This window comes from Desmodus rotundus, chromosome 7 (genome assembly GCF_022682495.2).
Source record: "Desmodus rotundus isolate HL8 chromosome 7, HLdesRot8A.1, whole genome shotgun sequence".
Classification (NCBI taxonomy): domain Eukaryota; kingdom Metazoa; phylum Chordata; class Mammalia; order Chiroptera; family Phyllostomidae; genus Desmodus; species Desmodus rotundus.
Genome location: NC_071393.1, coordinates 133,924,500 through 133,951,400, shown reverse-complemented (window position 1 = coordinate 133,951,400; position 26,901 = coordinate 133,924,500). Strand labels below are relative to the sequence as shown.

Below are 26,901 nucleotides of genomic sequence, written 5' to 3'. Positions count from 1 at the left end.
GCCTCAAAATATACACAACAAATATTGACAGCTTTAATGGGGAGAAATAGACAGTTCCACAACCATGCTTTTCTCTTGGCAATTTATAGAGCAGTGTAAGCAAAAAAAAAAAAAAAAAAATCAGTAATGACAGGGAGGATTCCATTACATCTTGACCTACTTGATATTTATACATATGGGTTATAATATAAAATACTATATTTTTATTATGACTCATTTCTTAAAAAGGTTCGAAAACCACTCTTCTAGGGCAAACACAAAGGGCTGAACTATAGACTCCGTAAAATTCAATATCTAGTGGGTGAGGCAGGTCATTATAATACCAATGGAAATTGGTATAAGGAAGGGGAAGAATTAATGTTTATTGAGTATCTGTTATGCACTAGGCCCTGTGCCCAAGCCCTCACACAGTTGTATAATTCTTGGCCAGGTGGTATTATCATCCTTGTTCTTCAGGTGGGGAAAATGAGGCCCATGGATGTGAACAAACTGGGCTGGTGTCAACCGGAACTGGACCCAGCTCGGACTCCTACCAAACCACCACGGGAGGACAGAGAGGGTAGTTCCTTTACAGGGAAACGGAGAAGGGCAGTACTGCAACATGTAGGTGTTGTTGGAACTGGGGGGACGAGGAGAGAAGAGAAACGGAGTGAGCAAAGTGTGGAGGGGGAAGTTGGTGTGTGACTTTTATGGATGTCAGGCAGCAAGAACTTGGAGGCCACGGGAGGGACTGATGGGGAATGTGGCTGGAGGGGCTGAGGGCTAGATCAAGTGCAGCTGAGCCTCCCTTTGTATCCCCAGGCAAAGCAAGAGAGGGCAGCAATAACGGGATCAAGAGGACTTGGGGTCCTGCTCACTGCTCCCTTCTTGGCTGGCTGGTCTGGGAGATGCAGCCTTGGAGTTGCTTTCCCTACATGTAAATGGAGTGTCCCCAATGTAATGTCCTGAGAAAACCTGATCGTTAAAGGCAGGTACATGCAGAGGATGCCGTGATGCTTGTGCAAATGCTGAAACGCACATGCCCCGTCCTCGGTCCAGACCCACGTATGAGAGGTTGGGGACGTGCGGACACTCGCATCCCCGTTGACTAGGTGTGGGATCCCAGGAGGCGTGGCAATCCACTGACACAACAGGCCAGGAAGCTTGGACTGCATGCTGAATGCGAGGCTGGGGGTAGAACAGACCCCCAGAAATGAGAGAGGCACTTGTCTGTCTGCCAATGGCTGGGAGGCCAAGGCTGCTGAGGCCTGGGGCCAGCGCTGAGCACGAGGACGAGCCCCGAGGATCTTGAGCCCTCTGACCCCCAAAGGGGCCGCCTCCTGCACATGCTCACAAGCCTTCACCCGCTGGTGCCACTGCAGGGCCCTGGGGCCAGAGCCATGCCCTTTCGGATGGTGTTTCCTTGGCATCACGGGAGGACCTGCACCGAGTGGCCCCACAGGTCAGTGGGGTGCCAGCTGCAGAGCAGGCCTTGCTGTGGGGAAGCTGACACAGTCCAGCTCCCCAAGGGCCCAGCATTGCCGCGAACCCCTGCTCGGCTGATGTGCCAGAGTGATGCTGGATGCTGCTTCTTCTCTGCTTCCCAGGCGAGTCGCGGGCAAATGCGAATCTCCAGAGGCCGGCTGAGAAAGGGGGACCAGAAAGCCTTCCCCTCAGCGGGGGAGGGGTCTGCCACACTTGGCTGTCTTGAGTCTGTGTCCAAACCAGTGCCCTGGAGCCCTAAACCGCTGACAGAAAAGACACAAGCAGTGCTGGGAGTCTTCAAAGGCATGACTCAGTTTATCCCTGGAACCGGCTGCTCCAGTGCACGTGCACATGACCGGGGCGTGGATGCTCTGTGCGCCCATGAGTCAGGTGCCAGAGTGAACGGGGTCATCCCCGGCCCGGGGCCTGTCGGCCTTCTCTCCGCCTCCTCCCCTATCTATACTCCAGTCACGTGGAATTACTGAGTTCCTTAAATCACATAGAGCTGTTGTATGTCCCTGTGCTTTTGGCCACGCCACTCTGAAGTCTCTTCCTCTGTGGCAGCTCCATCAACTCCGTGGTCCTTCACCCTCCAGCTCGGATGTCACCCTCCGGGCTCCGATGGCTGCTCTATGAAACTGTCCTTCCCTCCTCCTCATTGCCCCGCCACCTGTGCGTGCCTTGGAGCATTTCACTGACAGTGTGGCGTTGCAATGGCCACATTCCTTCAACTCCAAGACACACCTCTTTGCTTTTGAAGGTTTCTGCGATAAGGCAGACTCTTCCATTTGATGCCCACCTTTAAGGTAAGGGTGCTTCTCCCTGTCCCCCACCCCCAGGAAAAGCTGCTGTGAAATCAAACGCAGGTCTTAGAACCAGGCGACTGGGGCCCCTGCCCTGGGTTATCTGTGTGACCCCACAGCCTGGTGCAGACCGGACCTGGCATTGGCTGGACTCAAGTTTGACTTCAATTCAAGTCGTGTGTGCTTAAGCAAAGCAGAGGGTTTGGGATAAATACGAAGTCAAGTTCTCGCCCTCCAGGAGGTCACAGATGTGTGTGAAGGAGGGGCTGGGGAGGTCATGAGGAAAGAAGCCCACATAGCGCTAGACAAAGCCCCCTGCACCTTGCCCTGGACTAAGGGGTTTTGTCATTGTTTTCTGTCTGTGATTTTTTTTGGAAGGACAGATAAGGTTTTATGATTTATAAATGTCTTGCATTCTCTTAATCAATTCTACAAAGAATCCCAATTCCCATTGTCCATCTCATTTTACCGAGAAAGGAACTGAGGCTAGAAGTAAAGAGCCTTTTCCATGGTCCACAGGTAGAAAGTGCCAGAACCAGCTAGAAAGTGCTGGAGCTAGGCCGGGTCATTTACTGACCCCTGCTCTCTCTCCACGAGAGTCAACTCTGCTCAGGGGAACCCAGCTCTCCTCTTCAAACCTGAGCGCACAGCCCAGTCCCCAGCAGAAGTCTAGCCCCGTTCTGTGAAATAAGAGTAAACCCTGAAGTTTCTCACCACGCCGTCTTCTCACACAGTCACCATGGCGATGGGAAAATATTATGCAGTGAAGGAATTATGGGAATATGAATCAGCAGAACCCGCAAAAGGACCTTTGGAAAACTGTGACTCCCAGGGGACACGCCTCCTTTTCAAAGTATCCTCTCCAAAATGATGGATTGCACTTAGCTTCCTATGGAAACTCAGCGGCCAGCCCTGCTCCGTTAGCGACAGACCCGCTGTCTCCGTGCCAGCACCGGTCCCTTCCTGTCTTGAGGAAAGCTTGGGCCACTTATGAGCACGATCGCTGCTTGGCAACACGGGCTTGTGGATATCTGCTGGCTTCACTCGGTCTGAAACATCTTTGCGTGCCAAGTGGAACAAATGACTGGTGTTGATGCTGGTGGATATTTAACGTGGCCCAATAGCATTTCAGTGGTGGAGAGTTCAAATGTGTTTTTCAGTCTAGGATGATGATGGCGCTGTTCATTGAACACTAAGTAATGTTAGAAGGTAGTGACTGGCTTATCCTGGTATTGGTAAGCATCCCTAAAATTGTTAGTTAATCTGTGTGTGATAAAAAAAAAAACCCACACAACAAAAACCCCCCCAAAGCATAGAATTACTGTTTGGTCCAGCAATTCCATTCCAATTCTGGCTAAACGCTCAAAACAATCGAAAGCAGGGGCTCAAGCAGATGTTTGTCCGCCCGTGTTCATAGCAACGTTTATTTACATCGCCAAAGTGCAGAAACAAACCGAGTGTCCATGGAAAGATGGAGAGGGAAACAGTATGGTCTGTCCGTACAATGGGGTGTTGTTCCGGCTCCCAGAGGAGGGAAGTTCTCGCACGAGCTGCACCGTGGTGCAAGTGAACTGCAATAAGCCGGTCACGAAGGGACAGACGCTGTGTGGTTCCACGTGCGGGAGGCCAAACTCAGAGACAGAGAGTGGAGCGGTGGTGGATCAAGGGCAGAGGGGAGGGGGTGTTTACTGGGGACAGAGTTTCTGGTGGGCAAGACGACAGGAGTTTTGCAGATGGAGGGTGGCGATGGCTGCACAGCAATGCGAATGTACTTAATGCCACGGAGCCGTGCACTTAAAGGTGGTTAATAAGGTACATTTTCCATCATGTGTATTTTATCACAATAAGACCAACTGAAGACTGGGAAAGGCAGTAGTTTGGGGGATCCTGAACATGGTCTTGGATGCACTGCTGGCCAAGCCAGAGGTCAATCGGCACAGTTTAGCGCTTGCTCCACCAAGCTGGTACGTAGAGTCCCCTGGCTTCTTGGCTTATACCTGGACTGCGATGCATGTGGCAGCCTCTCTCCTTACTTACTCAGTCAGCCTCCTCTGCTGGGCCCTCTCCAGGAAGACTGACCCGCCACCCTCGTTAGCCTCCCTCTGTCTACAAGGTCAGGTGCTGCGCTGGGCTGCAGCCCTCGGGAACAGGATGCAGTGCCTGGGGACCCAAAGCCATCAGAGACAAGGCTGGTCTGTTTGATGGCCACCACCTCATCCCCAGCTCTGTCTGCCTGCCTTCTTCGGTGTTACCCACAAGCACAGTGCCAGGCCGTTCGTCCTCCATTTCATACAGATGGACGGAACACCTCCCAGGGAAGCCCTGTGCCAGGAACAGTAAGGGACAGAGCTGGATTGAAGCTGGCTCCTACAGAGCGGACAGGAGCAAGGTGGTTTTGGTTATGGACCCTGGAGCCAGGTGGCCTGAGTTCAGATCTGGACTCTGCCCTGAAAGCTGTGTGGCTCAGCCCAAGTTACTCAGCCTCTCTGAGCCTCCATCTCCTCATCTGTAATGGGGCGCAATACAGGTGCCCTAGTGTGGTGAGGACTGAGTGAGCTAACTGTGTAAAGCTCCTCAAACAAAGGGCTTCACAAGCCTTGGCTGACACTGAGGTCTATGAGGGCTACGGCTTCTGGCTTCCACCTGAGAGCCCTCCTCTCTCCTCCACCTCCCTGCCTGACTGTGGCTCCCCCAGGGTCAGGCCTTGGTCGTCTCTGTGGCCCTCAGGCAGCAGGAAGCAAATCGCACTTGGGTGAGATGGACGTGTGTCCAAATCCCAGCTCCGCCCTGGCTGACTGCAAGTGTCCAGCAAGGCATTGCCTGCTCAGTCTACGATGGGGCCGGTGATGCCGGCCGTGGGGACCATCCAGCCCAGCGCAGGTGCTAACTTGAGGAGCCCAAGATCACTATTAGCGGCTGTTAGTGTGTGTACCAGTGTTGAGCCCTTGCAGAGGCTGGGAATAGTGTGACACAAGAATTAAGGTAACGGATGGCGGAAAGTCATTTCCTTTGAGCAGTGATGTGGACGTCTACACAGCGATGCCCGAGGAAAGGAACTGGTCCACGCGTGATGCTTGGCAGGGGTTAGAAGTCATTAAGTATGGTGATAATGCAGCAATGTGGGAATCGCTTGTGACACGGTCAGGGGGAGAAACGGGAGACACCCTTTTATGGGTGGCTGGATTGGGTGACTGTGCCCCGAAAGAGGAGTGGAAAGCAGGAAGCCCACATGGCGGTGGCACTGGGTTTCCAATGAAGGGCCGACCACTGATTTCATTGTCCTGTTCTCCCCTTGGTGAATTTTCTGCAGAGGTTTCGTTTCTTATACACATTTGGGAGTTCAATTTTTTTTTTTTTTAAGAGAGAAGGAGGGAGAGGAAGTGGGAGAGGAACACTGATATGAGAGGGGCATGTCAATCAGCTGCCTTTTGCACACACCTGGACCAGGACCAAACCCACAACCCAGGCATGTGCCCTGACCAGGAATCGAATGGTGACCTTTCGGTTTGTGGGACGACACCCAGCCCGCAGAGCCACACCCGCCGGGGCTGGAAGTCACTTTTTAAATGGAGTGGTTTAAGCCAGGCCCCACAGTTCCTGATCCGTGAAGATTCTCAGTGTCTGTGGGGTGGCTTTGCAGGGCCACAGCCCCAGGGCTGGAGACAGTGACCGAGTTTCGGTGACATGCTCCAAACCTGCAGTACCTTCGGTGTCTGCAGTGCCACCTCCCTGCTGCCGACCAGGACAGGTTCTCGCCTCCTGGCTGAGGCCTCCACGATGTGACACGGGCGACCCCTGCCCAGGCTGCAGGGAGGGTGAACGAAGGAAGACGGAGCTGCCCACACGTGGGGGCTGTTGACAGCAGGAAAGGCACCAACGGTCACAGGACATGCACAAAGAAGTGGAACTGTCCTGCCCAGGCATTCAGCACTCAGGGTGGCTGAAGTGTGGCTGCTGAGAGCTGATGAACCCCCGAGAACCACAGGGTCAGAGGGGTCAGGAAGGTGGGAGGGCGTGGCAGCCGCTGGGCAGGAGGGGGAGGCACCCCAGGGAGAGGCAACCTCCAGCCCAGCAGGCCCTGCAGAGACTCCCCACGCCTGACCCCGGCGTGTCCGAATGTGGCATTGGTGGGAGGCCTAGGCTGGCTCTGGGGAGGGCAGGGAGCCCTGGGCCAGCCCCACACAGCTGCAGTGGGGGCAGCAGAGCCCCTTCCTCCCCTTCCTTCTAGAACCTGGGAACCACCCAGTGCTTGTCGGGAGATGCTAGGGCCGCCTGGACCCAGGCAGGCTCCCGTTTGAAGGAACACCAGCTCTTTAAATCAAACTAAATGTAAACCGCACTTCTGCTTTCAAGATCTCTGGGCCTGAAGCAAGCTGCCAGTGAGTGCAGGCCTGACCCCTGACCACCCTCCAGACCCCCAGAATTGCCCTCAGAGAAACAACGGCCAAGCAGACCCCTGATTCTTTGAGAACCAGAGCCCGACGTGTGAAGATAGCCGGAGGGGCTCTGCTGGGATGGAAGGGGGGCGGGCGGGAATGCGCGCTTTACAAGCAGGCGGGGAGCAAGCCTTCTGTCGCTGGACTGAGCTGGGAAGCCCTGCCAGCAAATGCATAATTTATGAGGATGAGCCTATGCATATTTATGAGCTCATTGCCTTCCAAGGCCAGTTGTGGTCTGTGAAAAATCCTTGCATAATGAATTATTGCCCGAGGGGAGGGCCTGGGTTCAGGGCAGGCCTCAAGCCCACGAAACTACTACAATCTGTAAAACTTGCCTTGAAGAAAATGCTCCCCACTGGGCCTGCCTTTGGTCAGACGAGGGGAGATGCAGAGAAGGAAGCCTTCTCCCTGGGGAATTCCTCAGCCCCCCACCCCCAGCAGTATTCCAGGGAAACTGAGGCAGGCGTCCTTTCCCCCCAAAGCAACCTGCACACACCGCGGGTGGAACTCAGTGACAGGGCCTCCTACGCCTCAGGTGACACACGGCAAGAGCCAAACGCCCCTCAGGCTGGTTCTCACTCCTTCTGGGCCTCCGTCTTCCCATCAAGATGCGGATGCCTCCTTCCCTCAACTCCAAGGCCAATTTGCCCCAGTAAGCACCTCTGAGACTGGAGCGTGACCATGCCTCGGGGTCTTGGCTGCTGTCAGGGTTCGAACGGCAGAGTTTTCTCTTCCCTATGGTCCAGAAGACAGTGTGCCTGTCACAATCAGGGTCCTCCCAGGCTCTGTTGAGACACGGCGATAGGCCACCATCGGCCAAGCACCTGCAGTGTACCAGGCGCCGTGCCTGGCACTTACCAACAGTGGCGCATAGATGGCACACGCACGTCGCTTGTTACACAGTGCAGGGCTGGCACATAGCAGGTGCTCAGAGCACGTGAGCATCCCTCTTCTCATCCGTAGGAAGAACGGGGCCCCGCTCAGCGGAATTTGCCTGGTAGAGAAGTCTGTCCACAAACTCCTAAAGGCGATGCGTGGTGTTTGAAGCCTTAAATCGGAGCTGGTTTAGTTTGGACTTGGGTGGGGGCCGGGGAGCTGCAAAGTTTTCCCAAACTAGTCAGAACCCAATTAAAATGTTACTCACGAAACCCGAGACAGTGATTCACTTAATACTCCATCTGGTATTTCTTGCTTCCAAGCAATTCACATGTGACTCAGTTTTGATTGTGTTTATTAAACTTCAACCAGCAGCACACTTCCTCGTCCCAATAAACGATCGTCGTTCTGAAAGGCACGCCACCATCAGAGTGTGCATCTGCGTGTGCCCATGAGTGTGCGCGCGCATGCACACGCTGCCGGCAGGTTCATCCCTGAGGCCCAGGATGTGTGGCTGAGTGTCTGCAGGGCTGTCCCTGTTGACGGGGACCCATGCTGCCACATTCAACGTTCTCCTGCCACCATCCCGAAATTTCTGATCATTCTTGAACATCACGCACAGGCCCAGCGAATCGTGTGACTGGCCCGCATGTACATGGGCGTGCCTGCACATCGGTGTGGGCCCCAGAGCCCACACGTCCCTGGGAGCACGCATGTGAGTCCACACAGATGGGGTAGAGCGCCCTTGCGGGGTGCAGCTGCGTGGGGGTTATGTGGGCAGGGATTCGAGGAGGGGGACATGATTGGGGCATCGAGGGTCTTGGGAACGTGCCAGAGGGTGGTCCCCACATGGGCCGCATGGGAGCCCCAACATGAAGATTCCACGGACCTGCATGGGCTTAGGCACATGCAATTTTAGGGGGACCCTCCCCCAGGTGACCATAATGTACGTCAAGGTCTGAGAACCCCTGGCCTTAGGTTTTAGGCACCAAAACACGTGGCCAATGACACCGCGGCACTCTATAAGGACAGGTCCAGAACTTCACGCAGCTCAAAACCTCCCACCCTGTCCTCTGAAGTTCAGGGTCTCAGAGGAGCAGGGGCTGCTGGGAACACCAAGGAAACGATGAGCCCAAGGCTGCTGACTGAGGGGCAGTCCGGCCAGAGGCCTTTCCCTGAAGCCTGGGCCCCAGCCAGGCACTGCCTCACGGCCCAGCAGTGCAGAGTGGCCTTGAAGGCTGCCCCCCCGCCTCCTACACCCCTGCGCAGCTGGGGAGGGGTAGGGATGCTGCGCTATCACTTTTCTAATTTGTCAGTGTGGGTCCTGCGTGGGTCCTGCTTCCTGGCGCCTCACCCCCCGCCTGGGTTCCCAGCTTGATAATCTCCCACAGAGACCCACCCTAAATCAGAGATGATTGACATTGGTCAGCACCACCCCCCTCAATGCCATCAGGGGGTGCCGCCTCCGAAAGTACAGGGGACAGTCCTCATGGCACCCTCCTGGGGCCCAGCAGGTGCCGACCCTCGAATTGCTGGCATCTGGTGGTGACCTTACTCAGGATCACTCCTCTTCTAGGCTCCTGTTCACTGAAAGTCATCCCGGGGTCAGGATGCTGTCCCCTCCCTGAGCATGTCATTGCTGCATGCGGCGACCCTGGGCAGGTCACTTGAGCTCTCTGAGCCTCAGTTTCCTCATCTGTGATGTAGCCGGGGACCTGGCTCCTGCCCTGTCCCTATCCTCAGGCCACATCTCCTTCTGGGGGCCCCTGCTCAGCCACCAGACACACCTCTCAGTTTCCCCATCCCCACCAATCAGCGATGGAGGGTCAGCAGTGGAGCCACCAATCAGCATCAGTGTCGATTAGAGTTGGAGTCCCAAAAGCTTTGGGGGGGTCAGGAGAGACCCTGTTTCCCAGGAAGGGAAGTGGTCCAGGATGGAGAAGAGGCTGGCCCAGCCCCACACTGCCAATCTGTAGCTGTAATGGATTGGAGCCCCAGAACCCTCACAAGAGGTAGGTGGGGCTCAGAGAAGTCAGGTGTCTTGCCCGAGGACACACAGCTTGGGAGACCTGAGTTTAAGCCCAGGGCCTTTAGAGTGACACTGATGTAGACACCTCGCCTCTTGGGGAGACACCAGCCCAGCCTGAGCTCCTCTGGGCCTCTAGGACCCTGTGCCACCTGAGGCGGCTTGTCCCCTGTGGTTCCTCCCCTCAGCTCCCACACAGCCCAGGGCCAGCCCTTCTATTATTCACGCCTCCCTTCGGTTGCCAGCCGGGCCTGGGCCCAGAGGTCCCAGCGTTGCCAGGAAAGATAAGGCACCCACACCTGACTTGGCATCTTCTGAGTTCCCTCTCGATTTCCCAAAAGCACACAAAGGCCTGTTGTTCCTGGCCCCGGGAGGGCGGGAACCGGGCCTCCTTCTCATGAAAGGAAGAGAAACCATTAGCAGAATTACTGCCGGTTAGATTTACAGCCTTTCCTCCTGGCCACCTGTCCCCTCCTGCAGTACTGCATGAGCTCCAGGGGCTGGTGCCTGCTGTCTGAGGGGCCCTGGGGTTGGGGGATGACGTGTCAGCTCCCACATGCTACACTCTGGGGTCAGTGCACCAGGGCCCCGTTAGAGGGGAGGAAACTGAGGCCCACTCAGCCCACACAACTGGTGAACGGCTCGGTCTGTGCTCCCTGCCCCATGCGGCACGCCAAGCTAACTCATTCATCCTCAAAGCAGGACTTGGGACATGCGAATTAGTGTGTGCAAACCCACACCACTGCCTCTAACTTTAGAGTCAGTCAAGTAAAGCAAAAGCAGAAAACAAAATTGCAAGGTCACCAATGGGAGCCCCGGAGATCATTCTGCAGCCCGCCTCACCCCACCCACCTTCGCCAGCACCCAGAGCAGACAACAGGCAGGTCTGGGAGCTGAGTTGTGACCCCACCCAGTGGTCTGACGATGTCACGGGTGCCCCACAGGGGGAAGCAGGGAGTGGGGCAGGAGGTGTTCCAGGCTGGGAGATGGGGCCCTCTCCCCACCCTGGAAGACTCCACCCAGCTGGGGATGACTCCACCAGCCACAGGATGAAGGGGATGTGAAGGAAGGAGCTTCATGCCGGGCAGACAAACACCTTCAGATGGGGTGCATTCCAGGGCATGGAGATGTCTTGCATCCCCCACCACCAGTGGTGGGGCACTTCACAGTCCATCGACAGCAGGCCCCCCATTTCACACATCAGGAAACTGAGGCACTGGGAGGGACAGAGATTCATTCGTGAGCCCCACGGGTGCAGGGCAGGAACAAGGCAGGTTTCAGACACAGAGTGGGGTTGGGGGCATTTAATGGAAAACCCCCTGCCATTGAGCCCTCCCAGCTCCCTGGACTAGCTGTGTGGTGGTCCACACCCTCTGAGCCTCAGTTTCCTCGCCCACAGAACGGGAGTGACAGTGACACCCAGCTGGTGGGTTTGGGGAAAAAGAAAGTGTGCACATAAGGGCCCTGCAGCCAGCTCGCAGCTCTGGGCTCCATACAGGTCACTGGAGGAACACAACTGGCAACAGTGGAGAAAGAACAACACCGTTTGTTGAGCACCTACTACATGCTCGTGTTGGGCACAGAGATGACTCAGACATGGACACTGTCCTGAAGACAGTCACCATGTGGTGAGGTGACACACAGGGAGCTCGGGAGGCGCACAGAAGAGGCCGCTCCCTGGCTGGGAAGGAGAGGGTGGGAGGGGAGGAGGGCTCTGCTGGGAATGATGGATTGTTCCAGGAAGAGGGAGCAAAAGGGGAGAAACCCGTGGGATGTGCAGAGTCGCATCTGCCTGGCTGCACTTGGGGTGTTGGGGGTGGGGTGCTGGCAGTGCCGGGCCGGAGCTGGGGTGGCGGGGGGATCAGACCACCCAGAGAACCTGTGTGTGCCAGACTGATGGGCTCAGATTGAACTCCAATGGAGAATCCTCCCTGAAGAGTTTCACTAGCTGATCATCAGGGATGTCAGGCCAGTGGGCTGAGACGAGAGGGGTGTCGCTCAGAAAGGGCAGGTAGGGGCAGCTGGGGGTTCTTCCTGGGGGTCAAGACCTCAACACCACATGTCTTTGCAGGCAGAACCCCTCCACGGGCCCTGTGTCCACTGTACCTCCTTCCCTGCTTCCCGTCACGGCCACCCTGAGGGGAGCCTCTGCTACAGATGGGGACCCCGAGGCTCGGCCAGGTGCGGTCACTCGCCCATACATGGCAGGGCAAGGGGGTCCCAGCCAGGCCGTGGCCCACCAAAGCCCCCTTCCTCCGGAAGCACACCCTGCCTTTAGCTTCCTGGAGCAGTTCTTCCATTATCCACCCAGCTGAGTGTTCTGTTCCTTTTTCAGGCTTCACTATTTAAAAACAACAACAACAAAATAACCCCTGCTCTTTTTAAAATGTGTGTATGCTTTTTAAATGTGTATTTTTAAGAGGCAGTGGCTGATTCTCCCCAGAGTCAGCCCTGCCGGGGCATACCCTCCTCTTGACCCTGTCTTCTCGGGACCATAAGCCACTTTCCTAAGGGGCCAGGAGACCAGGGGGGGAACATGGACCACGCGTTTGGCAACCTGTCATTCACCAGCCAAAGCGGGTTCGGGTCCAGGCTCTGGAGGCCCAGAGGGAGCAGCCCAGAGTGGCCAGGCTCTGACCCTGGCCCCGCTCCCTGGAGAATGACCCTCCGCTTGGGTCTGCGCCTCCCTGACAGCCTTCCGCACCAGCAGGGCCAGGACGCTTTCCGTGGCCCTGAGCCTCAGGGACCCGATCCCTACCCTCTCTGGCTCAGGGAGGTAGGTGCTGGGTCACCAGAGGTGCTCCTGGGGGTGGGGACTCTCCAGGTGTCAATAAGGAGCAGCATTTGGGCACACTCAGACTTACACTGAAGATGGGCGTGTCGCTGATCTGAAATCCCCAAGTTCTCCCCATCAGCCCCCCCTGACTCCCTGCCGTCAGGAGTGCGGGCCTGGGCGGTAGCAGAGGAGTCTGGGGAGGGGTGAGAAGCTAGTGGGGACTGGAGCTCCCTCGGGATCAGGCTTTGCAGAGGGTCCTATTGTACTATTTCCACTCCGCTTGGCAGCCGTCCTGTAAGGTACCATCAGCCTCGTTTCGCACACGAGGCCACAGCAAAGGCCCTGAGAGATTGTGTGACTTGAAAAGATGGCACAGCACCAGGTGGCAGAGCTCGAATGCCAAGGCCAGTCTGTCTGGGTCCCAGCTGCGCTCCCTCCCCACTTCTCCCCTGCTGCCAGAGGGGCCGGGGACGCAGTGACGGGATGAGGAAAGAGGCTGGGACACCTGGCTGCTGTTGCACCCATAGCCAGTCCGAGCCAGGAATCCCCTTCGGACAGGACCTGCCTTTCCTGGGTTACAGACCCAGCAGCAGGTCCGGGACGGGCCATCAGGGTGGCCTCTCCCCTTTCCCTCACTGGGCTCAGAATGGACGGAACCGCACCCTCCCGGTGAATGTGTGCCTGCAGGTGGACTTGGGTTGATCGGATGAGTTCTCTCGGGCTTCGGTTACAGCTACACAAAATCAGCCTGACCATCAGCACCTCCGCTGGCCCCAGGCTCCCACCCAGCCTCCTGGGAGGATGCTCCTGGCCTATTTCCAGAGCTCTCCAGTGACAGGCGCAAACTTGCAAATACAGGAAGGACAATGTCAGCCCCTCGGGAACAGCCAAGGGGCAGAGGCCAAATAACTCGAGATAAGAAAAATCCAAAGGTATCTCCTCACCAGGAAGCCAAATCGCAGGCAGGGGTTTAGCTTCATCGAGGGTGTGACCTGGACACCCACCTCGTCTGCCCACCCGAGCTTTAAAGCTGGGAGGAAATCCCGCCAGGCTGGGCCGGTGTCGGCCAGCACCTTCTCTGGTGATGGTGCCCTTTTTAAATGGGTCTGGAACTCACAAAAACATCCAGGTTTCCAGCTTTCTCCATGGCCCTCCCTCCGGCCGGCCTTCAGAGGAGGGGCTCGAGGTCCAGCCTGCAATTGCCAGCAGCACACCTTTGCTGGATGGCCACCCTGTGCCAGGGCCCCACGATGTGTCTTTGTCCCCATTTTACAGATGAGAAAACTGAGGCTTACATTCCCAGAGCCGAGAGGCGATGGCCAGTAATCCCACGAAAAGATGCTCCACGCCATTAGTGGTGAGGGAAATGGAAATCAAAACCACGGCCAGTTGCCCACCCACTAGGATGCATGGAATCAGAAAGACATCGGCGAGGGTTGTGGAGGGCGCAGAAGAACTGGGACCCTCACCCACTGATGGGGGGAAAGCAAATTGGCAACGCTGTCGAAACCGGTGCACGGGGCCCCTGAGCAGGTGAAACAGAGTCCCCACGGGACACAGCAAGACCACTTCAGGTGTGCACCCAACAGAGGCAAGAACACACCTTCACACAGAAACGTGGGCACTACTGCTAGGGGAAGGGGGAAGGGGAGCCAGCATTTATTTAGTGCCTACTGTATACGTTCTCCTGTACTTCTCTGGTCACCTCAGTCTATTAACCCTATGAAGGAGGAAAGTGAAGTTCGAGGTGAGGGCAAGCGCCCCAGCTCCTCCCTCGGGCCACAGCGCTCAGCGGAACACATGCACACAGTAGGTGTTCAGTAGGCACCCACTGAATCAGCCCATCCCCTTGGCCCAGGACCTCATGCCTTTAGCGAGAAGCAGCAGGAAGGGCATTTTCTGCAACGGAACCAGTGTTTTGACGTGTTTTCCCACCCGAAATAAAGGAGGCGGGATTCCTAGAAGATGTGTTTAAACTTGGTTGCGTTCTCTAAACAGTGTGGCTTAGAGGTTGGCAGGGGGACCCAGAACTGCAGGAGCGCCTGACACCCCACGCGGGGCCCCACAGTCCCAAACCGATTCCAGTTTTATTTCCAGCAATTCAGACGACGTCATCGCGTCTGGGGGTGGGGGGGTGGGGGTGGTGCTGGGAGACGACCCCCGTCCCTGCTGACATTATTTTTAAACCAGGTTTATGCCATTATCTGAAACAGGCGTGTCATTCATTGTCCCAGCCCTCTGCTGGGCTGTGAGTCTTTATTTAAATTCCCTTAGTTATACACTATTAAAGCCAACTGGGAAAGCCTCCTATAGGGTGAGGAGGCAGCTGCTACTGGGGGTGGGGGGCCAAGGCCATCGTGTCTGTGTGGGGGACAGATCACAGACTCTTCACAGCGCTCATTGTTTCATATTTGTCTGTAATCACTTCCTTCTGAATTCATACCCCGTTTTTTAGCGTTGACTACGTTGATTAAACAGGCTCGTGAACTACCCGTGCCGAGTCCCTCCTCTGTGCCGTGGCGGGTAATAAATCAGCGCCGCTTTGGGGCAATTACGAGCTATTGCCTCCCTTGGTTATGCTTTTCCTTTTTTTGGTGTTGTGACCAAATCTCTCAGAAATGTATTTCCGTGCTTTTAATTGCAGCTGCAAGTCTGTGGGAGAGAGTGCGTTTTGGAAAATCTCGCCCCTTGCTTTGGGACTGGCACATTGGAAGGACCCACGAACCGCATTTCAGGGGCTATCCGACCCCGGCTCACATGATACTCTCCGAACATGTCATAATTAAAATGGGTTCCTTTAAAAAAGAAAGTTAATTGGAAAGCAAAGCCCGTGGGGGGCAGCTATGACTACCATTCACTAATGGAGGGCTGTACTCCCCCTCTGGCCATTAGGCGAGGCCAGGTGACTTGCTTCAGCCAATGAAATGCAGGTAGCAGCAATATCGGTCACTTCCTGGTGGGAACATTTAATTGCCAGTGTGGCATCCCCACCTCCCTCTTCGGCCTCAGGCCTGGGGACACAGGGGTCCACATGGAGGCACCAGGCTGAGCCACGGAGGAGAGGACCTTCCCTGAGAGTCAGGCATGAAAGTCCTTTGTTGCTTTAAGGCTCTGAGGTCTGTCTCTCCCACAGCGCGCCCAGCCCGTCCCTAGTGATGTAGTCAGGAGAACACAAAGGGGCCGTTTTGATAAACACGAAATGTGAAATCAGCCATTAAGGAGACAATGAGTATCTTTGATCCATCCCGGATGGTTTTTATTTTGATGGCGTGGTTTCAAGAAAAAACAGAGAAGTGGTTGCAAATGGTAATAGCTTTGTATCGTTAACTTTTTTTTCTTTTATTGATTCTAGAGAGAGGGGGAAAGAGAGAGAAAGAGAGGGAGAGAAACACTGGTGTGAGAGAGGAACGTGGATTGGTTGTCTCTCGCACACGCCCCGGCTGGGGACTGAACCTGCAACCCAGGCGTGTGCCCTGACCGGGGATGGAGCCTGCGATCTTTCGTTTTCAGGACAACGCCCAAGCAACTGAGCCACAGCTGCCAGGGTACTTTGTTTCATTTTAAAAATACAATAAATAAATCAAAAAATCTACCTGACTGTGTCAAGACAACTCAATTACTTTAAAAGGGCCGAAGTGGATAACTTCCGTTTGCCTGTTCACTTCCCAACAGCTTCTAACCTGTATATCTAGTCACAAGTGTAACCCCCCCTCCCCAGGTACTTTGGACACAGAAAAAAGGACTCAGCCACAGAGATTGAGTCTTTTGCTGCTTAAAGTTCGCAGATGTGACAAGGGCTGGTTCAGAGCAGGTGTCCCTGAGCCCTGCCTGGGGTTGGAACACCTCCTCACAGGCAGAGCCCGAATAACTCAAGGGCTTTCCTTTTGTGTCCTCGCAGACTCTCGTCACCACAGGCCCATCCCTGGGGTGGGTCAGTGACCAGACAGGAGAACAGAACCCACGTGGGACAAGGAGGGAGGAAGAGGCTGCTTTGCTCCCTGGCCAGTCCCCACACATCCCATGAGGTCTGGGGGTGGGCAAGAAGCTGGGGCCATCTCTGGGCTTTGGGATGCCAGGAAGAGTTGGCTGAGGCTGGGGAGGCCCATCCCCATCCTACCCCACCCCCACCCCTATGTCAGACTCCCACCTTTGGCAAACCTCCTTGGATTCAGGCAGAGGGAGACACCTAGAGAACCAAGGATGGGGGTCCTTTGGGGGACTCCAGAGAACTGTCAGCCCTCCCCAGCTGAGCCACTCGGAACTTGCAGGAGCTCAGGGCGCTAGCAACGGCAGCCACTTCCCATTATACAAATGGGGCAACTGGGGCCCAGAGCACGGGGCTGGTGGGAGGTGGCGCAGGGGGAGAGAGGAAGGAGGCCACTGTACTCCTGGATGAGCATGTACTCAGGTTAGGGCGTCCGTCCTCACCACCCCCTCCAACCGAGGGCCGCTGCCACCTGTCTCAGATGCTCAGAGGGGTTAAGTGACACCCCCAAGGCCACAGAGCCAGGGAGTGGCAGAGCAGAGACTCGAACTCTGGACCCTGGTGGACCTGCTGAGAATACAGAGGCCTGTTCTTTGGTGCTTGGAATGGTAAAACTGCTTTGCTGGAAACTTTCCCAAACACTGGGGAGCTGAGAGCCCAGAGGCCGGATTCTCTTCCTGCGCAGTTCTGCCAGCAGGGGTGGGGGTGGTCACAAGGTCAAAGGCAGGAGAAGACAACCCACAGACCTAGGCTGTCTGGAACCAGCAGCTCTGGGCCCCTCTACCCAGGCGGTGCCAGCACTTAGTTGCTGTTCCAGGCCCAGTGAGGGACGGACAGGGTCCCATTCTACAGACGAGGAAGCCGGGTCTCAGTGGGAGTGACTTGGGCTCGCCCCACCTCACTGAGGGCCAGAGCCAGGCCCTGGGTGGCCCGAGGGCAGCGCCTCCTCTGGCAGCTGTGGGCACAGACAGGCTCCTGCTATAAATACAGCGCTGACACCCAGTAACCTTAGCCTGCAGGCTCCCTGGCCCAGGCCCGCTGGGGCCCTAAATCCTGCAGCCTACTAACCACCTGCCACCGTGCTCCTGCTCTGGGGTTTCCTGCCACCCTAACGAGGTGCCACATTTTCATTACAGGCTCCACATTATTGGAAGCAACGTTAAGGCAATGTATCCGAGATGAGGAGGTCTGAGGGCTAAATAGGCCTATGCGGCCACCAGCCCCCCTGGATGAGCAGGGTGGGAGCCCCCAGATGGGGTACCCAGGCTGGGGTTTGCACAAACAGGGTCTGAGGCAAATCCCAGCTCTACCATCTACCAGCTGGGTGACCTTGGGCAACCTGTTTGTCTCTCTGAACTTCAGTTTCCGTAGCAACACAGTGGGGTTTATGCCACCACCACCGCCCCCCCCCGCCCCCCGGAGGGATTGAACAGATAATGTGTCCAAAATGGCTAGGACACAGGACACAGTGGATAATTTGGTCCCTGCATTTGCTGGGTGGCTTGCAGTTCGCTTACTGGTTGAATAATAATAACAGCTACAATGGCTAACAAGCCTGGTGTTATTTAAAGAGCATTACATCCTTTTGGTCACTTAATCCTCACTTGAACTTGAGGAGCTAATGCCCCATTATTGTCCCCATTAACAGATGAGGAAAGTGAGGCACAATGCCCTTGAGTAATCTGCCCAAGGTCACACAGGGACCAGGTGGAGAGCTGAGAATTTTGCGGCTATTGACACAGGCCCCAGGATTGGTTCCCCAAAATAGGCACGAATATTTCACAGCAGCCTCCTGGGCCCCATCATTCCTGCCCCATCTGCAGGGTAGGAATCCTAGGAAGACTTGAACTTCAGGCAGCTCACTCTAGGAGACCCCCCCATAAACAAGCACCCCCATCCCCAGGTGCTATCTTCTCTTCTGCCAACCATGTTCTTTCAAAAGCCCAGCACGTCGCAGACCAAAGACCATCATATGGCATGTCGTAGGCGGGCAGCCAAGCCCCAAGCTCACCCAGGGCGGCCCGCCAGCCAGGGTTGTCAGAGCCAGGATGGTGCCTGCAGGCCCCCAACCCAGCTGACCCTCTTCCAAACAGTGAAGGAGCCGTGAGGCCGCGTCTCCTCCGAGCCTCCTGAACACACGCACACTCAGGACCCAGCCCACGGCCCCAACGGGCTAAATGCTGTCCCGACCTTCCTGAAATACCCATCTATACGCGGGTGGCTTTACAAGTTGCTAAAAGCGGGGCTGTGTCCCTGGTGGAGGGAAAGAGCTATTCCGAGTCCATGTCAGGTGTGGGCAGAGCCAGCCAGAAAGGGCCGTGCACCCCCCCCCCCCCCCCCCCCCCCCGCATACTGGCTCCTTGGCCTTCACAGCCACGGCGGACAATTCCTGGCAGCCAGCACCACCGGCGCCTGGCGGAAGAGGGTGAGGTCAGGCCAAAGCTGTCAGTGTCCCCCTCCCCACACACACAGAGTGTCCAGTCTGACTCGGCCAGGCCCAGGCATTGGGGCTGTCCATCAGATACCACTCGGGGTGGGGGGCCTCACCGCCAACACCCGCAACCCAGCTCAGGGCCCCCTGGGACAGCTTGACATGCCCACGATCCTCCCCAGCAGCGTCTGACAGGTGAGGAATCCACGGCCAGGCTGAGGCTCAGGCAGGGTGGCCTGGCTGGAGGGGCTGGACCAGCACACACAGGTCTCTGTACACCTAGACTCCTGCCCAGACCCCCCACAGGATGCTCCCACAGAGGCACCACCGAGCACTCACTGCACATCGGGCCCCGGCAGCTGCTTTCGCACGGTACCAGGTTTACTCTCCGCAGCTGCCTGATTAGGGACGGTTGACTGCTGTCTGCTTCTCACCTGGGGACCCCGAGGCTCAGGGCAGTTAAGCCACCAGCCCAAGGTGACCCGGGTTGGAAGTGAAAGATTTGGGATTTGAACCTGACTCTGGAGTCCTCAGGATGTCTCCAACATTAAACTGTCACCTGCCCCACCCGAGGCCAGTTCAGGGGCATGTCCACAGCTTTGTCTTCAACTGGAAGGAGCTGGGGGCAGCGAGCTAGGGAGCCAGGCAGCAAGTACCCCCCGGGGGCAGGACAGAGGGCATGTGGGGGACCCCAGTGTCTGCCTGCTCCTCCACCGGATTCTGTCCCTAGCTGTCTCCAGCCTAGAGGGCCTGGGGCCCATGGAGGACCTGCTTGTGCTGGCAGAGCAGGGGCTGAGGGCTCCCCACAAGTCTCAGGCACCCCCACTCCAGATCAGCATTCACACGTACGCACTGCAGTTCCAGGGGCCCGTGGCACCCTGAGCCCACCCAGGCGGCCGGCCGCAGCCTAGGCCACTGCTGCGCTGTGGGTCATCTCTGGACGCCCTGGCTGACAGCAAGAGGGTTTGCAGCAGACAGAGCTTCCTGCTCCAGCCGCACCGGGAAGCTGGGGTGGAGGTGGCAGAACTTAGCTTTGAAAGTCGAGCTCCCCCCTCAGGAGCACAGGCCCCCAGGCAACAGGCTAGGAGGAAGGGGTCCAGGCCCCCAGTGGACACAGCCCGGGGTGGGGGCAGTACTCCTGGAGACCAGTGGCCTTGACCCTGCAACCGGACCTGTAGAAGGTAAATATAGCGCTGCCACTTACCAGCCGAGGGGCCCTCACCGTCAGACATGGTGCAGGAGAGGGGAGGGCAGCCAGCCACCGGCCTGCAGGGACGCTGGGACCTCCCGCTGTCACCCACCTGGTGGGGCTCAGGGCTGCTGGCCGGGCGGCAGCGTCCAGTCCCCAGGCAGCGTCCCGCCCCGCCAGCCGGCCACCCCCCCATGCTGGGCTGGGCAGATAAGAACATGCTCCCGTGCCAGGGGCCCGCGCGATTGGTGGGTAAATCTGAGCACTGCCTTTCCCTGCCTGGGCCTCTCCCAGCAGCCTCTGACTAGTGCCTGAGAAACCGCTGCACCCCCGGGTGCTGACTCAGTCCCCCAAACCTCAGCCCCAGCTCTGGGGACCCCAGCATGCCTGCACACTGTCTCCCTGGGGTGGCTCCACCCAGCCAGAGAGGGACATTTAAGGGCATGGGAGAGAAAGAATGAGCAATGCCACGCACTGGGTACGTGCCCGTGCCAGATCGGGTCCTGCCCTCCGCAGCAGCCATGACCACTGTCTCCATGTCACAGGTGGGGTTAGGTGACCCACCTGAGGCCACCGGGTCAGTGAGGCGTGGGACTGGAGGAGGGGACAGGTGCTGGTGCTGACGGGTCCCTGAGCCTCAGAAGAGTGAGGGGGTGGAAGGGCATTCCAGGACATCTGGCCGCAATCCCGTGAGCATCCAGAGACCTGCCCCGAGGCCTGGGGCAAGAAGCCACCATGGTTCCAGAGGGACCCCTCCTAGACGCAGGGTGAAAGGAGACTGCCAAGGTGAGCCGGCCGTCAGAGCAAGCAGCTAACAGTTCAGTCCCTAGGAGGGGCTTCAGGTCTCCTGGCCTCTCCCTTGGTTGGGAATTCCCTGTCCTCCCCCACTATCTCCTCTGGGAAGCCTTGTGTGACAGCCTCTGAAGAGGCCCAGGTCCCCTCACTCCACCCACTCTTACCTCACTGTGGTCAGTGCCTGGTCCTGGCTGTGTTCACCTCTTGGTTGGCTCTTGCTGTTGTGTATGGTACTAAGTTCACTGTCACTGGGGGATATGCAAGCGAGACGGACAGCTGCTGGGTGAGGGCACAGTGGAGGGAGTTCAAGCATCAGGTGGAGTTGGATTAAATGGTTCTAGGTTCCCTCTCAGGCAACCGACTTGTCCTGGTTTCCTGGGCTGTCCCCTGTCTGGCCCTGTGAGTCCTGTATGTGTCCTGGGAACTCCTGGTGCCGGGCAAACCAGAACCATTGGTCAGCCTGGGTTTCTCCTAATTGACATCTTTATTTTACATCAAAAAAAGAAACTAAAAGACAAAGCCATGGACCTGTCTCTGGAACCCTAGCACTGCACCCGCCCCACCCCAGAAATCCCCCTCTTCCCTCCTCCCCACCTGGCCTGCTTCCAGGACCCCTCGTGGGCAGGAGCTGGGGAGGGAAGGAACGAAGGAGGAGCTCCCCGGCCTCCTCACCTGCAGAGTGGGGAGCAGTCTCACCTGCGGTTTCCGTGTGGAGGATTAACTGAGAAAATGCGGCCACAGGTCTCTGTAGGCAGGACCAGGAAGGGGCATCCCAGAGCCCAGCAGCCCAGCCCTGCACTCCCCCAGGAGCTGTAGCAGGTTCAGGCAAGGGCAGGGCCAGCCCCGCCTTGCTGGTGGCCTGTGGGCAGGTGGCGGGCCCTCTCTGTGCTTCTGTTTCCACGTCGGTAGAGCGTGTATGAGCACCTCCTGTGTAGCTGGCCCTGGGCCGGGCTCTGGCATGGGGAGCCCACAGAGTCCTGCTCTTGGGCCTGCGGCCAGTCTGGAGTGTGGCTTTGGGCTCCCTGGCACAGGTGGGTCCACAGAATGGCACGTGGGGCTGCAGGACCAGGGCCAGAAGAGTGTGGGGTCAGATGGGTCCGGGTGCACCTCCAGCAGCCCTCCTCAGTGACTGTGATGAGGCTGGCGCCTCTGCGCCTCACCTGGAGAGCGGAGGGGTGAGCCCTCCGGGGGCTGGGGTGAGGGTGAACAGCAGGGCCCAGATGCCTTGGAGGGCCCTCCACCTCCCACCCTGCGGCGTCTGTCTGTCTGCCCGCATCCCTCCAAGCAGGCCCAGTGTCCACCCGGCTTCCTGAGCTCAGGCCGCTTCCTCTTCCTGCTCTGGCCCCAAGCCCCTTCCTGTTTGCTTTATCATGGGAACATGTGTTGGGAAAAACAACTCGGTTCCTTTGCTCTTGAGGTCGCTGCAGCAGCCACGGGCCTGCTGCATGGGAGTGCACACACCTGTGTGCCAGTGAGCCCACGTGTAACGTGGGGTGGGTGCCTGTGCGGGAAAGTGTGTGTGCACGGAAGAACATGTGTGTGTCCATGCACATGAGTGTGGGCCCAAGTTTATGCAAGTGAGCGTGTGTGTGAGAGCACGTGTGTGAGTGTGCACCTGTGCGCACCGTTGTAGGGGAGCATGTGTGCCTGTCCTGTGTGCCCGTGCATATGCATGTATGGGGAGCAGGCGTGCACATGGGGGCGTGCGTGCTGCCGTGTGAGTTTGTGTGCAGGAGCAGATGTGTGCACGTGGGGCCGTGTGTGTGTGTGTGTGTGTGTGTGTGGTTGGTGCACATGCATACGTGCCCTCTTTTCCCTGGGTCTCGTCCGCAGCTGTGACTCTCCCGCCAGCCCTTGGCATCCCTGTTGTGGGCATGTCTGACACCATCTGCGCGACCCTGTGGGCAGGACGACAGGCAGCCCGTGGGGCTCACGGTCTCCTGGGGTCAGTGGAGGAAAGGTCAGGCAGTGGCTGGGGAGACAGGTGCCATGCAGGCAGACACCTGGAGGGGAGCCGGCAGCCCGGGCAGGACCAGGGTCGGGTGCAGATGGAGGAGGGCCACCAAGGGACAGCGGCAGGAGGTGCGGCGAGAGGGGCTGCCCGTGGAGCCTTGGCCGTGGGCAGGAGTCAGGGATCTGGGTGGACAGAATGCACATTTACTAGACATTGGGGGACCAGCCCCTCCCTGGGCCACATAAGTCTGGGGGTGTTGTACCACTTCCCCGGGGAGGATGGCCGTGGACCTGCAGGGATCACTTGCCTGGGTGCCATGTGCTCAGCACCCCACCCCCACCCCCACCCCCACCCCCACCCCTGAGTTCTCACACAGCTCAGCCAGCCAACCAGTCCTGGCAGAAAGGGTCCCAGGAGGGATGGGGGAGGGTCAAAGGTGGGAAGGGCATTGGAGGGTGTTGGGGTCCAGGAAGAGGCCTTGCTGCCTGCCTGCTGGCAGCTGCTCACCTCCATTTACAGATCCCAGCTGGGTCTCAGGGTTCCTACACCCTCACACCCCAGGAACACCCAGTGCAGCCAAATGGGCCTCTCTCCTGGCTGGGGACCCCCTGCTGGGGACTCCATCTTCCTGGAACTTGGGTACCTCCTGTAAATAAAGCAGGACAGCCGCAAACAGGGAGCCTTCTCACCTGGGGCCTCCCGCCCATGACTTGAAGTAGGGCCGTGGTGTCTACATTGGAGGACCCACACGGCCTGCACGTGTGGCCTTGGGCAGGCTACCTGACCTCGCTAGATGTTGGAGACAGGGCTGGGCACTGACGGGCCTTGTAACCCTTCCCGGGTCCATGCACCGCCTCAGGTTAGGACTGCCACCTCCTCACAGCTTGGCTCCCAGCAGACACCCTCCCAGACACCCACAGGCCGAGACCTCTGCATGTGACCTCACACCGGAGACAGACCCACAGGGATGGGAGGCCACAGAAACTGAGACATGGAGGGCACAAGGGCACCCATAAATGTGGGGCTCACACACACACGGGCTCTCACGGATGCTCACACACATGGACTCACACATGCATGCTCATGTGCACATGGGCCCACACACATGCGCAGGCTCATGAACACATACAGCACAGCTCCAGGAGCTGGTTTCCCACCCCCAGGGCCCCATCGAGCCCAGGCATCTGAACTGCTGGCTGCCTGGGTGGTCTTGGGGGAGCCTCCCATCTCTGGACTCCCAGCCATCAGAGGCCCAAGGGGCCTGTCCAGCTGCACAAGGTACCCCTGGGGTGTGAAGGTGTGGGCAGCACCTGGGTTCCTTGGGGCACCCCCCCACTTCTGGGTGGGGGCCAAAGAGCTGCTATCATCTGGTGTATGAGAGGGGGGAGGTGACCCAGGGGACACGGGGCTGGTGGACAGGCTCTTCCTCAGACTCCTGGGCTCATCAGGGTTGGGGGGCTCCAAGGGACAGTGAGACCCCACCTGTTGGGCTGTGTTTGCAGAAAGCGGCCTGGGCTGCAGAGCAGCTGGGCCTGGGAGCCACACAGCAGGCTCTCAGCACAGTATCATCGTGACTATACCACGGGCCCTGCTCACCCAGGGTCCAGGGCCACCTAGAGGGCTCGGACAAGGGCTCCTCCCCAGGGGTGGGGGAGGATGGGGGAGCTCTGCTGCAGCTGCTGTCAGCCCTCCTTTCCCCCTCAAAGCTGAACCAGCAGAGAAGCTGGGCCTGAGAGGGAGGGGGAGGGAGGGGAGACAGGCCCTGGCCCCTGACTGCCTGGTCCTGACTCCAAGACTCTCCACATACCACCTGGGAGGCCAGGCTCCCCCAGGAAAGGTTCTAGCACCTTCCACCTCTGCCTGGCCTCCCTGCCCTGAGCCCCATGGACATCCTCCTGGTCAGGCCTGGGAGTTGAGCACTCCAGGGTTGGGGAGGCTCAGGCCTCCTCGGGCCTCCACTCTTCAAGTGCCACCCCCATGAGCAGACTTGCCCCTGGCTACCCAGGCTGCCTCCCACTGGGGGTCCAACCACCAGCAGGGGCTGCCTAAGGGGGATAGTGCCAGCAGGGTGACCCCGAATTCCTCAAGGGAGAGGAACACGCAGGAGAGGCTACGCTCTTGGCCGAGAAAGGGCCTTGACTTCATGGGCCCCACCCCATCCCTGATTCAGAGGAATGATTGACCCACCAGCCAGAAATACCCCCGTGTCTGCCCCTCCCGGGGCTGGGGCTATTTTTGGATGTCCAGGCGGAGATGCCAGAGGCTGTCTGGAGCCCAGGGGTGAGGTCTGGGCTGATGTGTGGATTTAGGAGCCACCCACCCCAGGGGTGTTGAGACAATCCTTTGGGTTGCATACTCGTCAGGAAGCTCACTGGGGCCACAGGATCCTCTTCCAGAGGAAAGCAAGTGCCCATGCACATGGGGTGAAGACCCACTGGCTGCAGCCCCTCTCACCCTGCCCCGAGGTCCCCTCCAGGTGACCCTCCTCTCTCTCATAATCATCCAGGACCCCCTCCCCCCACCCCCCACACACTGCGTTTGGGGTGGGGTGGGGGGCACCTGAGCTGGACCTACCTGACTCCAGACAAGAGTAAAGGACACCATGCCCATCGGGCCAAGACAACCAGAGGGGGCCGAACCTTCCCAGGTGGGCTACTAACTGATCCTCTGCCCACCCACGTTCGCTGCCACTGAGGGCCCACAGGGCCACCAGGGGACTCCAGAGCCAGCTTCCTGCCCCAGCACCCAGAGCAAAGAGAGAGAAAACCTCTCGCCCACCAGGATGGCCCAGTCTTCACCCCTCAGCCTAGGCAGGCCTCGCCCCCAGCCTGGCCTGGGCCACAAGCCACCCAGGGGGTCCCTGTCCCCAACCTCCAGGCCACTGGGCCCAAGGGCATGGGAGGTGGCTTCCACTCTTTGCAAGAGCATTTTAGCCGTTAAAGCAGCTCAGCTCTGCGAATAGCTGAGCATTCGCAGCCCTCCTAGGCCACAGGAAGCTGCCCCTTCCCGACGGCCCTACCACCAGACCCAGGTCCATTACCAGGAAGGGTGAGGGTGAAGAGACAAGGGCATCACTGCAGCCCTGCCTGCGTGACAGTGCCCCCGCCACCCCCACCCGCTGCCTGACCATCCGAGCCTCCATGGCACCATATGTGAAGTAGGGACCATGATGACCGCCTCCCCACCCCCGTCAGCTGTCAGTGGATGCCCCAGATCACACGCGCCTGGGTGGGGTTTGCACCCTTTCGTCCTGACCCCGCCTCGACGAGGCTGAGCTTGCATCTCCTCGGGCCCCTCCCTGGACCCTTGTGGGTGGGGAGCGCCTCCCATTCTGCCCACAGCAGACACACGAACTGGAGCTCTGCGGTGCGGCGCCATCGTGTGGCTGTTCTGGGAACTGCATTGCCTGCCTCCCGCCCCCAAGAGTTCTTCCGGGGAGGAGACAGTAATAAAGACCCCACCGCTGGGTCGGCAGCACTGACGCTGGCAGGCTCTGCGCTAAGCACGATCCGCGTAAAACGCTCTTAATCCTCTCACCAACCCTAGGATGTGGGTTCTGTTATTTGTCCTTACAGATGGGGAAACTGAGGATCAAGCTTTAGTGACAGATGGGGAGGGTTTGACCCCAGGAGATTTGGCTGCAGGGCCTGGTTCTTCATCCCATTCACCTGCCTGGCACCTGGGGTTGGCACATTGGGGTCTCCCGGGGGGCTTAAAAAGAGAAGTTTCTGGGCCCCACCTTCTAGACTGCTCTGGCTGGCTCATGGGCCTCAGCTGTGCCACCAGGTCTGAGAACCACCTGCCTGCTCACAGAAAGCCCCTTTTTTTGAAATGGAGAGGGCGGGGAGAAGCTTCATGAGGCCAGACCGCCTGCCCAGTGGCTCCGGTGAAACCACTCCAGCCTGGGTGAGGGCCGGCTCTGCCCCAGAACAGGACCCCCACCTGCACTGAGCACCTCACTTCCTCCCGGAGCCCCAGTGTCCCCATCTGCTGCAGGGGAAGACCCCTCGGAGCTGCTGGGCAGCACTGCAGCAAGGACAGAGGGGCTGATGCCCAGCAAAGGCCGGCCCAAATCCACACCCTCCCCAGAGGGCAGGCAGCACCCCAGGCGGTGGGCGAGGGCAGTGGTTCTCTTTGCACACCAGCGTGCTCCCAGGGGCTGG

At 58.1% G+C, this 26,901-nt stretch overlaps 1 protein-coding gene across 2 annotated transcripts in view; it reads right to left on the bottom strand.

Annotated features, from left to right (window-relative positions):
- The window catches only part of EML1 (EMAP like 1), a 142,270-nt gene extending 120,724 nt beyond the window's left edge, over positions 1–21,546 (bottom strand). Inside the window, exons 1-2 of one of the 2 annotated variants that reach the window (XM_053928210.2) lie at positions 21,481–21,546; positions 20,949–21,211 (exon numbers count right to left, since the gene is read on the bottom strand). Coding sequence is in view for 1 of the 2 variants with exons in the window: in XM_024567658.3 (XP_024423426.3) it covers positions 20,005–20,032 (28 nt within the window). In the remaining variant the exon portion in view is untranslated. Of the gene's footprint in view, positions 1–20,004; positions 20,159–20,948; positions 21,212–21,480 lie in introns of those variants that run through there. The other variant, XM_024567658.3, reaches the window with a different exon arrangement.
- Between the last annotated feature and the right edge of the window lie 5,355 nt (positions 21,547–26,901).